The 12,226-nt window shown below is 46.4% G+C and overlaps 1 protein-coding gene across 1 annotated transcript; it reads left to right on the forward strand.

Annotated features, from left to right (window-relative positions):
* Positions 1-437: 437 nt before the first annotated feature.
* CAMK1G (calcium/calmodulin-dependent protein kinase IG) lies at positions 438-11,888 on the forward strand. Its single transcript, XM_009578297.1, has 12 exons — positions 438-529; positions 3,379-3,507; positions 4,038-4,112; positions 5,082-5,220; positions 5,354-5,477; positions 5,978-6,053; positions 6,625-6,737; positions 7,792-7,870; positions 8,281-8,368; positions 9,142-9,566; positions 10,090-10,220; positions 11,249-11,888. The coding sequence occupies exons 1-11, from the start codon at positions 438-440 to the stop codon at positions 10,181-10,183; spliced, it is 1,434 nt and encodes a 477-aa protein (XP_009576592.1). The 3' UTR covers positions 10,184-10,220; positions 11,249-11,888.
* The last annotated feature ends 338 nt before the right edge of the window (positions 11,889-12,226 follow it).

The raw sequence follows: 12,226 nt of genomic DNA on the forward strand, positions 1-12,226 counted from the left end.
TTTAATCCATTAAGTCATGGATGCTTTAGTTAAAATTAGCAACCATTCAGCAGGGCTTTTTTAACCGCTAAATATGAAGCGCAATATAAACATTTGTAATTGCCAACATGTGCTAAGGGAGTATACTGACAAGAGAGCATTACCATATGGTCACCAGCTCCTACCCAGCTGATCTGGTATTATGCTGCACTGATGGCTGGAGCAGGACATAGCGGCAGGGACATGGTCAGCACAAACATTTCTGAGTAGCAAAAGAAGCACTAAATTTCATATGCTTGAAAAGTCTGACTCCTCTGACCAAGCAAACACCATGCACGGCATCCTGAATCCAGCTAGCTCCTGGTTAGTCCTGGTCTTCATGCGGGCGCCTGCCACATCAGTCACCTCTCCTCCTCCTCCTCTTCCTCACAGCGTTCCCTGCTTCCACTCTGGAGGAGATGGGTCGCAAGGAAGAGGATGACAGCAGCTCCTGGAAGAAACAGACGAGCAACATCCGAAAAACATTTATTTTCATGGAGGCCCTGGGATCGTAAGTACCACAGCTGCTCTCCAGACAGAGCCACCTCTAGACACCAGCTTCCCAGCCCAGGGCAGGCCCCCTTCCTGGCACTGGCCAATGTCACAGGAAAACGGCTCCCTCCGAGACCGGCACCCGTCTCCGGGGAGGGGTGGGCGCCCCATCGCTGCTGCACAGCTGCCACTGGTGCTCTGATTCGTGGCTCGCGCTTGCTGAGCAGCCCCAAAGCAGCTCCTTCCCACCCAGCCCCGCAGCACGGCTCTGGGTCAGCTCTGCCCTTTTCTCCTTCCCTCTAAGCCTGCATGGCAGCTTAGTTAAGTTTTTGCTCTTTGCTGAGCACGCTGGTCTGCTGCTGCTGCAAGGTCAAGGGATGGCTCTGGGAGAGGTATTATAGTAGTAAGTCGTATATTTAGCTCATAAACCCTGACTCAGTTGAGGGATGAAACAAGAACAAGGATGTTCAAGTCGTACGATACTTCTCTGTGAGTTAACAGCTTAATTTGCCTATTCATGTGAATGAGACAAGAAAACATTTCCAAGGTGGTGGAGAAGGAATTGAATTACCTCCACCAGTGAGTTCTGTCACAGCCAAATTTTCTGCGACTTTAGAATCCATGGCAAAGCTCCCAAAAACCAGCTACTCCAGAGCTGGGCAACATTTTAAATTATCATGTTCCTAGTCAGCCTCATTAATTAGTCAAATTATCCAGCAGCTTTCTCTAAAGGAATGAGGTTAGAAAAGCTTTGATCTCTCCTAGCCAACTTGTTGATTCATCATTTTTTAATAAGGGGCATAATTATTATAAACTGTTTGGGACAGATACATAGAACAGATGCCCCAGCATCTGATTTGTAGGTTGTTCATTTCCTACTATTACGTTAATAGGAAAACTTAACATTAGAAATTGGGATTTTTTCCACATGCACAGCTTACAACTAGCCAAAGAATATAAATGAAGATCTGGGACCTAAAACGACCTGGAAACTTACTCTCACCTTCCCCCAGCATCCACAACTGTTGGATCAGGGACCTTAGTGAGGACGTCCCTGCCTATTCCCTGAGAACTCTCAGGAACTTGAAAGGTATTTCCATGAAACAGCCTTCAGAGCTCAAATGGATAAAAGGAGAAAAATGTGTGAAACAAGGAAAAGGTCCCAACACCCCCTGCTTTTTGGGCCAGAAGAGAGAAGACCATTGCATATAATTTACTGAGTGAAACAAAGATTTGAATTCACCTGTTGGGATGCCTTCCCAAAAACCTATGGGTTTTTTTTTTTTCCCTTGCTAGGAACCAGTCCTGGTACAGCCCAATTCCTCACAACCCCAATGGTCTTGCACATTGTTTCAGCAGCACTCAGGGGCCCGCTGGAGGAGGAGGAAAGCCGAGCCCAGCGAGGAGCTGCCTTAGGCTCCCGCTCGCCCCCCGCATCATCGCCGGCTGCCACTCGCTAACAAAGACACACGAGCAAAGCGCCGCATGCCAGATGGGCACGGCTCCGTGCTCAGCCAACCTATCTGCGCAGTATCTGGACTCTTTGCTTAGTGGATTACAGGAGGTACAGGTTTTCTGCCCTTGTTTATTGGGTTTGCTGCAATAGCATTCCAACCAAGGTGCTTCCACTGCGCTCACCTTCCTCGCTCTGCCCTCCAGCTCCCTGCAGCACTTTGCAGACTCAGGGCCAAGTTCCATTTAACTGCCATCAATTAATCTGTTGCTCGTTTGATGAGGATTATTGAGGACTGACCTAGGAAAGTATGCACTGTCACTATCCCGAGACACGTGTTTAGCTGCCTAAAACAAACCTTTAACAGGATTGCGAGCTTTAGGGATGTTATAAATACCCGCTCATCGCTGCACTGGGCTGAACCCATATCAGGAATGCACAAGACTCATTGTCACTTTGTCACTAAGGGTACACAAGTATTAGCAGTTTCTGCAGAAAGGAAAACACATTGGATGCTGAATGAAAGCATTGACTGAAGTTACTCAGTTGTTTTGCACTTTAGATATACCAAACATTGATTGATATACCCAAACTGCAACATAATTGGGCTCTCCTCACTGCAATTTGGCTATCTTGGTCCTCAGGGCAATGCTGACCAGGGAAAGTGAAGGACTGCTTTAATATGGTGGGGGCTTTGAGGAGGCACGATTTGCAATAAGCAGGAATTCGGCCCCGTTAGAGTGGAGGCTGTTGAGATCTTTCACGGGGGGTTGTTAACCCCAACGAGCAGCCGAGCTGCAGACGGCTGCATTAGCGAGGCGGTTATCGATACAGCCCCTCGGCTGGGCTTGCGCTTAGCCCGGGAAAATCCCTCCAGTCCCAATGGATTCAAGTGCAAAGGTTCCTTGAAAGGCAGCGAGTTGCGAGACCGTGGTCGGTGCCTCCTCCTGCACCCACCCCTGAGGCACGTGCTGAAAGCCGCGTTTGCCACCTGCCTCCCCGGAGGCGCGCTCGGAACCTGGCACGGCTGAAGTTCACCCATAGCCTGACGCGCGCAGGAGTAAAACACCTGACTGACTTTACAGACAGTCCTGAAGAATGTGATTTAATTTCATTGCAGGGTTCTTTTTTGTCCATTACCTCAACACAGCTTCATGATGAACTACGCAAAAATAACCTTTTCTCTACAAACAGAAAAAATTGTGGGGTTTTTTCTACATATTGCATAATCTTGCATTGAACATCCTAAGTTTGGGGCTGCTGGAGACGTAGTTCTAGCTTTACAATCAGCATCCACTTAGAGTTAAATTACTACCACACTGGTTTACTTGCTATTTCGTCTTTCCCTCTGTAAGTATCCTTCCAGTTCACAGCAGCAGCATCTACTGAAATATAACTTCTTCTCTTCTCTGCAGAGGTGCCTTTTCGGAAGTTTTCCTAGTGAAGCAAAGAAGCACTGGCAAGCTCTTTGCTCTGAAATGCATCAAGAAGTCTCCTCTCACAAGGGACAGTAGTTTGGAGAACGAAATAGCAGTGTTGAAAAAGTGAGTGTATATACACTGTAATGTGAAGTAGAACAAATGTCCTTTCCTAAGACGTGTGGCTCTACAGTAAGAATAATATAAAGAAATAAGTATTTCTTTTTAAAGAATATATAAATATTACTATGTATTAGTAGATTAGTAAAGTTTCTTGTCTCATTCCTCGGCTAGACTTGTAACTGCAAACAGCTGTACTGCCCCAGACCTGTGGAAGGAGATAGACGAAGCAAAGCACTACTCGGGGAAAGGAGAACCAGAGTTAATGCTTTTGCAGTCCAAGTAGCACACCTGATGCAGAGCAGGCAGCTGCTTAAAAATGAAGGGTCTGGTCCTCTGCTGTTGGTGCCTGCTGCTCCAAAGGGAGTTTGCAGTGGCATCAACGATCCTCTGCCACACAGGGCGAGGGAAATCAGCCACAAAACAGCCCAGTGAACTTCCACTGGTAATTAAAGCAAGATGACTGTTGGGTTTGACACTTGAGAGGCCACTTTGTCCTTGACAGGTTTGTTTCTGACCCACATTTATCTTTGCAGAATAAAGCATGAAAACATCGTGACTTTAGAAGATATTTATGAGAGCACAACGCACTTCTACCTGGTCATGCAGCTGTAAGTATCAGCAGAGCCATTTCTTTGTGGGCCACAGAGGAAGAAGAGTGGCAGGACCAGGGGTGATGCACCCTATTTCAGCACCTACACACCAGAGTCCCTCACATATAAAAGCTGCATGCACAAGAGCCATTCAAACACCCCTCACTAAGAAGCGAGAGCCGTGTGGTTTGAACTAACCTGGACACTTCTCATGCTGTCTTGACCCATGCTCATTTTAGCAGCAAGTTTCTAAACCAAGATTAGGATCTATTTATGCAAATTAATTCATCACAGTTTAGCAGGGTAGAGACAGAAGTATTTCTAATTAAAGCTGTACCATGCAGGGTTTCTAGAAATTAAAATGGGCAACATGTCAGCTGCAGAGAAAGCAGCTCGCTGTGGGCATCAGCTCTGAGCACCCGGCTGCTACTGCTAACATGCAAATTTAGCTAAAAGAAAGCAATCACACAAAAACGTATATCTCCTTGTGTAGCAGAGCCTGGAGGCAGACCTGCCCACGGTGCTGGATGCCTGTGGCTCATTCCTGAGCATCATAACTTTACCCAAAATCCCTACGTTTACCAGTACTGCTTACTAGCACCCTGAAATTGCACCCAAGAGTGTCCATCAGCTTCTCAGCCTCCTAAAAACTGCTGCCCAAGGAACAGTTCTGCTGTAGGTGGAGTTGTAAAAGGACCAGAAAGTTAGCTTGCCTAACACGAAAGCATGATTAGCTTTGTTTAATTTTCTTTTCAGTCTTTTTCTTTCTGAACTACCTTTACCAGTACTGCTTACTAGCACCCTGAAATTGCACCCAAGAGTGTCCATCAGCTTCTCAGCCTCCTAAAAACTGCTGCCCAAGGAACAGTTCTGCTGTAGGTGGAGTTGTAAAAGGACCAGAAAGTTAGCTTGCCTAACACGAAAGCATGATTAGCTTTGTTTAATTTTCTTTTCAGTCTTTTTCTTTCTGAACTACCTTTTCCATAGGGTATCTGGGGGAGAGCTGTTTGACCGAATTTTGGAACGAGGAGTTTACACTGAGAAAGATGCGAGTGTGGTGATCCACCAGGTCCTGACAGCAGTGAAGTACCTCCACGAAAACGGAATAGTTCACCGTGACTTGAAGGTGAGACCCGTCCCCCAGCAGCAACAGTGCCTCGGGGAGCTGGCGTGACTGCAGGCTCTGCCCCGTGACTTTCTGTTGTTCCCTTCCATTTTTCTACCACAAATTTCAACCTCTGACCACTCTGTGTTCACAGCCTGAAAACCTTCTATACCTTACTCCTGACGAGAACTCCAAAATCATGATCACGGACTTCGGCTTGTCTAAAATGGAACAGAACGGCATCATGTCCACTGCCTGTGGGACTCCAGGATATGTTGGTAAGCCAAAGATCAGGAATGGACTTGTGCTGGTAGATTGTCTGGAAGAAAGGTTGTGCATGTACAGTACGTTGCCTAGCAGAAAGGAAAAAAAATACATAATTACGTTAACAACAACATGCTACTCACAGATGCACTGCATGGACCACATAAAGACTGGATTACAGATGAGTGTAGAGACTGCAAAATCCCAGAACGTTTAAAAGCACAAGAAAAGGATAAAAAATATTTCAGCATTAGTCATGTATTTATTGGCTTGATCCACAGCTTACTGGTTAAAATCTCAGGATGCAGGCAAAAATTATCAGTGATTCTTTCTATTCAATAGCATAAAATAGGTACAAAAAGCACAGACCAATCCAACTGGTAAATGGGGCTGTTATTGGCTGATTCTCCTGCGCTGACACCTCAGAGACCAAATATACAAGAACTACTGCTTTTCCCAGCATTGAGTAATTTATTATTGCTTAGAATTTTCATTTGGTTTTGCTGTTCTGCAGCCCCTGAAGTCCTCGCCCAGAAACCATACAGCAAAGCCGTAGACTGCTGGTCCATTGGAGTCATCACCTATATCCTGTGAGTAAGAGCAAACAGCATCCCACTTACTTTTCCATGAGTTTCCCAACTCCTCCATTGCTTCAGACACCTCTGCAGAGTGGCAGTGCAAGCAGAGGCGATACCGGAGCTCCCATTTTGCTGCGGGAATACAGCAGCAGTGTATTCTTCCTTTATGCAGATTCACTAGACCATAGAAATGAAAGGGACGTGGGGAATCAAGTACTGGAGCAGAGATGAAAGAAATCACATTTTCTCTATTATGTGCCTCATCCTATGCTTTGTTATTTTTTTCAGTTGCCTACAAATATCATTCAATCTTCCTCGGTACTTTTTGTTTCATTTCCTCCTACACCATACAGCTATGTACCAGCTGTGGCTTTGTCCTTTCACTGCTGCAGTTAAGTTTTTAACTCTTTTCTGCAGCTTTACCAATACACTTAGATGAGAAAGACAGATGGGTGGAAGAGCAGCCTCCTCTGTTACTCACGCACTGGTGTTGCCTGTGCTCGCCCAGCCTGGCCGAGCTGCAGAGGCTGTGCAGACGTGGACGGTGGTGCTGAAGGACCGCTGGCTTTCTGCTCTGTTCCAGGCTGTGCGGGTATCCTCCTTTCTACGAAGAGACCGAATCCAAACTCTTTGAAAAGATTAAGGAAGGCCACTATGAATTTGAGTCTCCATTTTGGGATGACATCTCCGAGTCAGGTAAAGCTCCGGCACTGGGAGGCACCGCGCTCCCTCCCACAACCTGCAATCCAGAGCCCTGCAACCCACGGGCACGAGCCTGCACCAGCCGAGCCCCCACGCGCCCCCCGAACGCCCTTCGCTTGCCTCGGCAGGGACGGGAAAGGCTGAAGCGTTGAACTGAGTCACTCGCGCAGCAGCAAACCCCCAGGCGTGGGAACTGACTGCAGAGGCTCCCGGCACCGCCGTAGCAGGGGTGATGATGCCAAAGCCGAGCTGCGCGGGCAGAGCTGGGGGGACTTTGCATCCTGCCTGTAACGCAGCATCCTCGGCTGAAGCCTCTGTTAACGTAACCCTGATTTTCACAAACAATTAGTGAGCTCAGAGTGGGCTTAGGTTTCCCTTGGAAGAAGGGGAACTCCAGGGTTTTTTCACCTTGTTTTTCTGGCTTTGTAGGGTTTTTTTGTTTTCCCCTTTGCTTTTCTTCCCATCAGGTCACATTTCCTTACAGCAAAACAGCAAACTGTGCAGCCACCACGACACCCTTCCACCAGACTAACCTGCTTGTGGAGTTCGCCTGCGCAGTTTACTGAAGCCAGCATCTTAGCAGCATGTTTTGAACATCAATCTTTTATACATACAAACAAAACTAGCATGAGGTTTATTAGGCCTTAATAACAAACACCACAATCCTCCCTGCAAAAAAAGGGAAAAAAAAAAAAAAGAAAACCCAAAACACGGGAGGGATGTAACTGCTCTTCATGGCAACTTCTAAATCCGCTCAGTTTGCACTTTCTTATGTCTTTTAGAGTTATTTTTTAGCTGAATAATTCAACTCAAATTCACGTAATCTAAGCCTGAAGTTTGGTACTTCCCCAGTTAACATTGTTTCATCTGGAGCCCTTCATTACAAACATCTCCCTTTAATGGAGTAATGAAGCAGTACAAACACCTCCTTCCCGGGGCCGAGCTTTGCGATGTTTATCCACTAACGTTTGCATTTCCTATTAGGATCATATCTTGGAACAAGGAGAAAATAACCTTTTCTCTCTGCTTCTCCTCCTCTCCCAAACAGCCAAGGATTTCATCAGACATTTACTGGAGAAAAACCCGAACACGAGGTTTACCTGCGAAGAAGCCCTGCAGCACCCATGGTGAGAGGACCGGGGCCCCGGCAGTAGCTGGTGGCCACGGGGATCTACCAGCCTCCGCGTCTCGCCCCACGCGCTCGGGGGTAGCTGAGCCCAGCCCCCGTTATTAAAGTCACCGTCTGCCTCCCGTGGCCCTGGGTGTTTCTTTTTTGTGTGCAAAGAAAGAAAATGATGAATAATTAAAGATGCAATTTGTGCATATTTGCCTCCATAAACAGAGGCAATGAAGAACTCCCATCCTGAGCTTTTCCAAGCTTTGAAGTGTGTGTTTGTGTTACACTTTGTTGCTGTTTTTCCTCTGGGTTTAATTATTGCTGATTGAACGTACAAAGCAGTTAGTTGCCTCCAGAATGTGGAATGCCTTACAAATGCCATCTGCCTACGAGCCCATTTTCTTCTCTCCCCATCTGCAGGATTAATGGAAATACAGCCCTTCACCGTGACATATACCCATCTGTCAGCGCTCAGATTCAGAAAAACTTTGCAAAGAGCAAATGGAGGGTAAGTGGTCTGCTGGTGGGAGCCTAGAGCCATTTCACTAACAAATGCCAGTTGCTGCCATCTAGCAATAAGCAAGGCGTCAGCTGCGTGGGTAAGAACCCAAAAGCTGAGATCCTCCAAAGGCTGCCTGAAAATTGTATGCAGTTACTGTTTATAGTATGTTTGGACGAATATTCCCTGCTGCAATGCATACCGGTAGATTTACCACAAACATTGCACTATATGGCCTCGCCAAGAAAGTAAAGGGGAGGGGGAATAATTATTGCCTTTATACTAGGAGTGAAATTGGTGCTCCATCAGCAGATCTTTTTGGGAGCTTAATCCAGCTTTTCCTCCTTTCAGCTTGAAGATAAATTGGTACTTCATTTATATCAAGAGTTTTAAGTAAGAATTTAGGTGGAGAGAGGAATGCCATAGGAACCACATGTACGATAGCATTCGAAATGCTTACGTTCAAAATTCAGCTCTAGTCTCTCCCTTTCACACTGCAGGGTAATTTACAGCTGTTCCCCCTAATTTCCTTATGTAGAAGTGGTTGTAGTCTTCAAAAGCATCTGCAGTTTGCACTCGATGGAAACCACGGTGTTTTTGCCAGGAACAAGCACATCCCACTTTCCACGTGTTGTGCAAACAGACAGTCAGTGCTAACCAGTACAGCAGTGCCCGCCCTGCGCGCGCAGTCGTTACCTAAGGGGGACACAGTCCGTTTGTCCCGCAGCACCCACCCTGGCTTCACTAGGTGCTCACCATGGGGTTTTTGTCTTCTTCCCCAGCAAGCCTTCAACGCCGCAGCCGTTGTGCACCACATGAAGAAGCTCCACATGAACGGTCACACAGCAGCTGAAAGCACCCTCCCCGTTATACAAGTCTCAGAGGCATCCAGACCCAACACACCCATGGTGGCCACCCAGCCAGCAACGCCAAACGAAGACAAGGACACATCACTCCCTCTGGTCCCCACCCAGGGCTGTCCAAACCCTCCCGCTCAGCTGGAGCAAGACACAGGAACAAGAGAGGGAAAGCTGCAAAGCCACTCAGAAAACGGACTGCTGCCAGCGGGCCGCAGCCTGGTCCTGCCGGATAACCATAGCCCGCCAACCAGAACTTGTGGCTGCAGTCCAGCCTGCATGGGGCACGAGAAAACGAAGACATCTTTCTGCTCCGAGACAGTGCTTCTTAAAAAATCTGCAAAATCCCAGTAGGTATCCAAATCATTAGCCATAATTTCCAACAAAGTATATGGGAATAACCACCTCTGGAGTTGCCTGGCACTTAAGTTGCCAGCCCCAGGTGGAGGTAGAAAGAAGGGAGGAAAAAGGATAGAAGCAAACGTTTTGACTGGCTGGATAGCGGTACCCAGACAAATGTCTTCCATGCTCCTGGAGCATCAGGTGAGGCACATTGCCCAGGCTGCGTGGCAGAGCTTGCAGTGAGCTGAGGCAGCAGTGCTCAGCTGCCACACTCCATTGACTTGAGCACATTTGCTTTCCAGAAACTGCAATTGCCTGTGGTTAAAGCTGCTGATGCCAGTTCCTCAGCTGGTGCTGAGTGACTGGACCCTGCATTGCTGCGGTGTTGACTCGCACCCCGCTCTGCTTTGCTCTCAGCAGCTGATGTTCTTTATATTAAAGACACAACTTCAATTCACCTGCAGAATGATCGTAAATATTGAAATTTCTCTTTTTTCTTCTTTATCTTCCGATTCTTCCATTTCCAACCAGTCATTTAAAATCAGAAGTTGTTGTTCCAATGAAAACCAGTAAACACTCTTCTCACTGTGGCACTGGGCAAACTGGAGTTTGTTTGATCATGTGATGAGGAGGCAGCCACTGGGCTCCCCACATTGCCAGCGGTAAGTGCTCTGCAATCCAATCGCTAGCTGCTTTTAACTAATCCCATTATGGCATGAAAAAGGGAAAGGTACAAATAGCAAAGTGACTGGACATGAAATAAATTGACTCGCAGGGTTTTTTGCAGCAGAAAAAGCCTTAACTAAACCATCTTTCAAGGAAGAAATCATCTTTCAGCTTCCATTAAGGCCAGCCCAGTGACTCTGAATCCAACTTTTACAATTACAACAGGGTTGCCCATGGAGCGTGTGAAAGGAAGCCAAGCACGGACCTGTCATACTAAACTCTACAATTATTCAAAGCTGCTCACTGGGAATCACACTGGAGCTAAACAGCTTCATCAGCTGGAATTAGGGCTTTTCCGCTGGGTCTCAGCTGTGACCATGAGCAAAAGGCTGACAACAGGCTGCTGGTCCACAGCCAAGCGTAGGCAGGACACCTCCGCAGCCTGGAGGGCCATTCCCTTTCCCAGATTCAGTCCAAGGCAGGTCAGTTTAAGTTGCTTTGTTACCAGAGAGCAGAGCATGGAGATGTTCATTTTGTAGGTGAGCAGAGTGTAATCATGAAGGTTTCATCCTGTGTGACCATAGCTTGGATTAATTCCGGACTAGCTGAATTGTTATCATTTGCACCACAGTATATATGAGCAGCAAGAAGTTTTGCTATTAGATCCTGCAATAAAGAATGTTCCTCAAAGGTGAGCATATGCCAGCACAGTTCTCCACAAACCTACATAAAGTGAGCTACACCCTATCATCTTTTATGACACACTCTGCTGATGAGATTATATGAACAGAACTGTAATATACAAAGGATTAATAGAAGAGACAAATGCAAGTAAGATCTACTATAGGCTCCAAAAAGGTCCATTCCAATGATCAGTCATGTAATAACCCTTTATAAATAAGGCACACAAAGGGATCTAAGCTGTTCCTAACCCCCATGCTACTGCTTATTAACAGAGCACATTTTGAAGGTAGCAGTCTAGTGAAACAAAGTTCATCCTTAGTTGAAATTCTCTCTCTTGCAGAAACAGAAGGGCTGTTTTTTCTGCACTTCAAAGCCAGACATCAACAGTGCAAGCAAGAAAGGAGGCTGTGTCCCGCCAGGAGCAGGCGAGCAGCAGTGTCTCAGAGAGCAGCGACCAACTGGTGAGCGGCACGTTAGTCCCAGGAATCCATCAGTGCAGTGACCTCCAGGTGTTTCTGGATCATTAAAGCTGGGAGAAGGCACTTTAGCAAGGGAAAGTCTGAGGCTACTGCTAGCATATTCAGTGTATGTTATCCATACGACATCACTCAATGCTATCAGCTTTTGTTTTCTGTATACTGTTTAGTTGTCCAATGCATAATAAGTGCACTGCACAACATAAATCCTACAAACCAAAGCCATGCAGAGTTTTAACTCAGTGGCAGCTCAGTTATTTTTACAATCTGCATCCTATCCCCTCCTTGGATTTTGGTTAGTCCCAGGCTTCGGGCACTCTGAAGTTCAGCATCAACCAGCTGCCCAGGCTGCGCAGTTCTCACTTCAGCTACAAAAGGAGAGCCAACCTTCTAGCAACCTCCATGTGTCTGATAATAAACACAGCAAGGTCTAAAATCCCTACTTCCAAGTCTGTAATTGCACAATAAATATTTGCTTAATAAAGCTGAGTTTTGTTTTGTAAAGTGCCTGTTGGTTATTCATAGAAATTTGATGTGGAAACGGTCTATTAAGTCCCTTCTAAATCATTCTCCGTGCATCTGCAGACCTGCTCCCTCTGGTATTTTTCTGGCGAAGCGTTACATGGTAAATAAGCAGATTATGGCAGAAAGTCAAACAAGACATTTGACTTGACCTTCGAGTATGAGATTGCCTTTCTCTTATTTGTATAAATATAGGTATGTTGTATAGATATGAAGAAGATAAAATTCTCCATTTCTGTGATCTCGTTCTTTGAAGAAAGATCTAGGAGGGAAGTACTGAAGCCACGGCAAGTTTTAAGGATTAACTGCAGAGTAGACAA

The sequence above is a fragment of the Fulmarus glacialis genome, unplaced genomic scaffold, assembly GCF_000690835.1.
Source record: "Fulmarus glacialis isolate BGI_N327 unplaced genomic scaffold, ASM69083v1 scaffold14495, whole genome shotgun sequence".
In the NCBI taxonomy this organism is placed as follows: Eukaryota; Metazoa; Chordata; class Aves; order Procellariiformes; family Procellariidae; genus Fulmarus; species Fulmarus glacialis.